The sequence below is a fragment of the Coturnix japonica genome, chromosome 11 (genome assembly GCF_054131305.1).
Source record: "Coturnix japonica strain WE chromosome 11, WE-NBRP24, whole genome shotgun sequence".
Taxonomy (NCBI): domain Eukaryota; kingdom Metazoa; phylum Chordata; class Aves; order Galliformes; family Phasianidae; genus Coturnix; species Coturnix japonica.
In genome coordinates, this window is record NC_140673.1 from 3,539,840 (window position 1) to 3,542,838 (window position 2,999).

The 2,999-nt window shown below is 60.7% G+C and overlaps 1 protein-coding gene across 1 annotated transcript; it reads right to left on the reverse strand.

Moving 5' to 3' along the window:
- On the reverse strand, nt 1–2,715 carry LOC146758966 (uncharacterized). Its single transcript, XM_085511968.1, has one exon. It carries the CDS (start codon nt 2,713–2,715, stop codon nt 1–3), a length of 2,715 nt encoding a protein of 904 aa, XP_085368094.1.
- Nucleotides 2,716–2,999: the final 284 nt, after the last annotated feature.

The window sequence follows — 2,999 nt, forward strand, 5'->3', positions numbered from 1 at the left end:
TCAATTCTGTGATTTAGTTTGTTGTCTCTGGGAGCTGCCTGGTGTTTGCAGCCTCCTGCCTTTCCTCTTCCTGTCCCCTGATGCAGCTGCAGGTGCAAACTCTGCGCAGAGCCCGAAGCGCCATCCTGATGACAGCTGGCATCCGGTGGCGAGCCGCTGCGTGTGGTGCGTCAGTGGTACCTGTTGGGGACAGAGAGCTGTAGGCAAGAGGCAGAGGCACGGCCCTGCCTGCCACCCATCACCATGGAATTTCCCTGGGAGGACTGCACTGCATGTGGCAGGGCACAGAACGCCGCTGGCCTCCGTGCCACTTGGTGGGCATGGCTTTCTGCCCGGGGACGTACCTGGGCCATCCTCCGGTGCATCTCTGAAGCACACGGAGCTCTGTGCACATTTTCTGGCCTCTGCAGAAACCTGTGTGGAGAGAACAAAACCACAACCCTGTCTGTCACTGCCCGGTGATGCTGTGGGTGCCACGCACCCAAGGAACGGATTGCCTTTCCAGGCCCCTTTGCTTGAAGGTAAGGCAGGGGTAACAGAAGGGTTCTCCACCCTAATGCGTGGAGCTGGCTGGAAAGGAGACAGCACCAGGCATCTTGCCACAGCGCAAGCTCCAGGCACCTCTCCTGCCTCTGCCTCAATTTCATGCCTGGTACCAACCACACACGCCTTGCTCACCTCGTCCTGAGGGCCCACATCTGCTCCCACACATGCTGACACCTGCTCCTCAGGCCTGGGATCTGCAGCCACAGATGATGCTGAAGATGCGGTCTCCACATCAACTGATGAATTATCAGATGTGCTGGGTGTTAAACTGACTGCCTCTGATGAAGTATCTTCCTCAGAGTAATAATCCCAGTCTTCCTCCACAGCATCCACTTTTGAAGTGCAAAGACGGGAGGGCAGGTGGATGCCCTCATCTGTCTCTGCAGTGTCTCTGGTATTCAGCATGCTCTCAGCAGTGCTAGAAGAACTGCTGCTGTCATCGCTGGAGTCTTCTTGCACAAGTGGCAGTCTACCAGCCAACAATTGGAAATCACCAGAGTCAAGAAATGAGGTATGACCCCTTGATGTTGTGGGCCGGATGGCTGGCATGCCCTGAGTAGCGCTAGCAGTGTTGAAAGCATCACCTCTTGCCTGTAGTCTTAGCTGACTGGGGCTCATCACACTCCTTGGCCAGGAAATATTCCAGTGTGACAACATCCGCTCATTTCTGTCCTCATCAAGAATTCTTCGGAGTGCTGGGATCATATGAGGGCACCCACAGGCCCTCCTGTGGGATCCTACAGGATCCTGGAAACTCCCTGCTTCTTCCAGAGCTTCAGGCATGGCCACAGATGGTTCTTCTCTTTCTCCTCCCTCAGACACTGACAAGAGGAGTGCGGCTGCATTGGCCTCCACTGCAGAGCATGCAGACTCAGAAGAATAGGAGCTTTCTGAATCTTCTTCTGTATCTACATGTGATGCAGACAGAGGCTCCAGGAGAGATGCTGAACACACAGCGTGTGCCTCATCAGATGGGGCAAGAGATGCAACCTGCAGGGTGCCAGATGACTCTCCTGCCGTTTCTATCCCAGCACTCTCTCCTAGTTCTTGCTGCGAATCCTGGACTAGAACATCCCTAGCTGGGGAATCATCAGAGGCAGAGGAGCATTCAGTGTTGGAAGAGGTTGAGTTCTCCTCATCTTCAGGATTGGTTGCTGGCAAGGGCTCGAGGTGTCCTTCAGGCTCAAGGTCTACAGTCAGAGAAGCTGCACATACAGTGCCTGCCTCAACAGGTAAGGCAAGAGATGCGCTGCACAGGTTGCCAGATGACTGTCCCGTGGATTCCTTCTCAGCAGCCTCTTCCAGCTCCTGCAGCTCAACCTGCACTCCAGCATCACTGGTTCGGGAACCACCAGGGGCAGGAATCTGTCCCTCAGCCCTGGATGTCACAGAGCATACGCCCAGTCTTCCCTGAGCAGCGCCGGCAGCGCTGGCACCGTCTGCTGCCGCTCGGGGCACGAGAAGCCTGGGCACGCTCACAGGGTTTGTCCAGCCGGTGTTGCGACTGGACACCTGAGGTCTTCGGGGAAGTGTTGGGAGTCTGAAGCTTCTAATGCCGATGGTGCATTCTCTGCCTCGCGCAGCAGGTGCGCAGGCTGCTGCACCAGAACGCCGGGGTGCAGCTGCCGGCATCCCTGGCCGCCTTAAGTGAGGCAGCAAGGATGGCTGAGGCTGTCTCCGTTGCCCGCCGGCACTGCTGCGGGTCACCGACAGCGTGAACTGCCACCCGCCCGCCTGCAAGAGAAGCCGAGGAGAAACACCAGGTGAGCGCGGTCCGTCCCGCTCCCGCCCCACGGAGCACCGAGGGCAGCGCTCATGTGGGCGGTCCCCGCGCCACGCGGGAAGACGTTCGGCCTCGCCTCCCTCGGGCTCCCTACCTGTGCGCGGCGGCTCCCGGAGGCCCGCGAGCTCTCCGGGCCGGGCAGCGGCGGCAGATGGACGCCGTGGAGGGACGAGCCCGGGCTCCGGCTGCCCGGCGGCACCGCTCGCGGCGCCGTGCGGCCCACCTGTGGGGAGAAGGAGGCGTGAGATGGAGGTGGCCAGGTCGCCACCGGCGGCCCGGCCGAGCCCGGCCCCGCTGCTCTCCGCCTGCCTCACCTGGCGGCGTTCCTGCACGCGTGGCAGCCCTGCGTTGGGCTGGGAGTCGTCCTTCTCGCGCTTCTCGCTCATCTCCGCGTCCTCGCACAGAGGCACAGGGAAGCACCCAGGAGCTGCTGCCTCCTCACGGAGCCGCTGTCCTGAGAGTGAGCGGCACTCCCTCCAGGGGACGCTGACCCCTCAAGGCAGCCCCGCGTCACAACGGCCTTCGGGTTCGATGCCGGCCCGCGTCACAAAGCCCTGGCGGTTACGACAGCCCACTGTGACAGCCCTCCGCACGTGCCTGGCAGCCGGCTGCCTGTGACTCAGCGTGGTCCTGATGACGGGCCACGAGCGGTGAGTGGCAGCATGTCGGG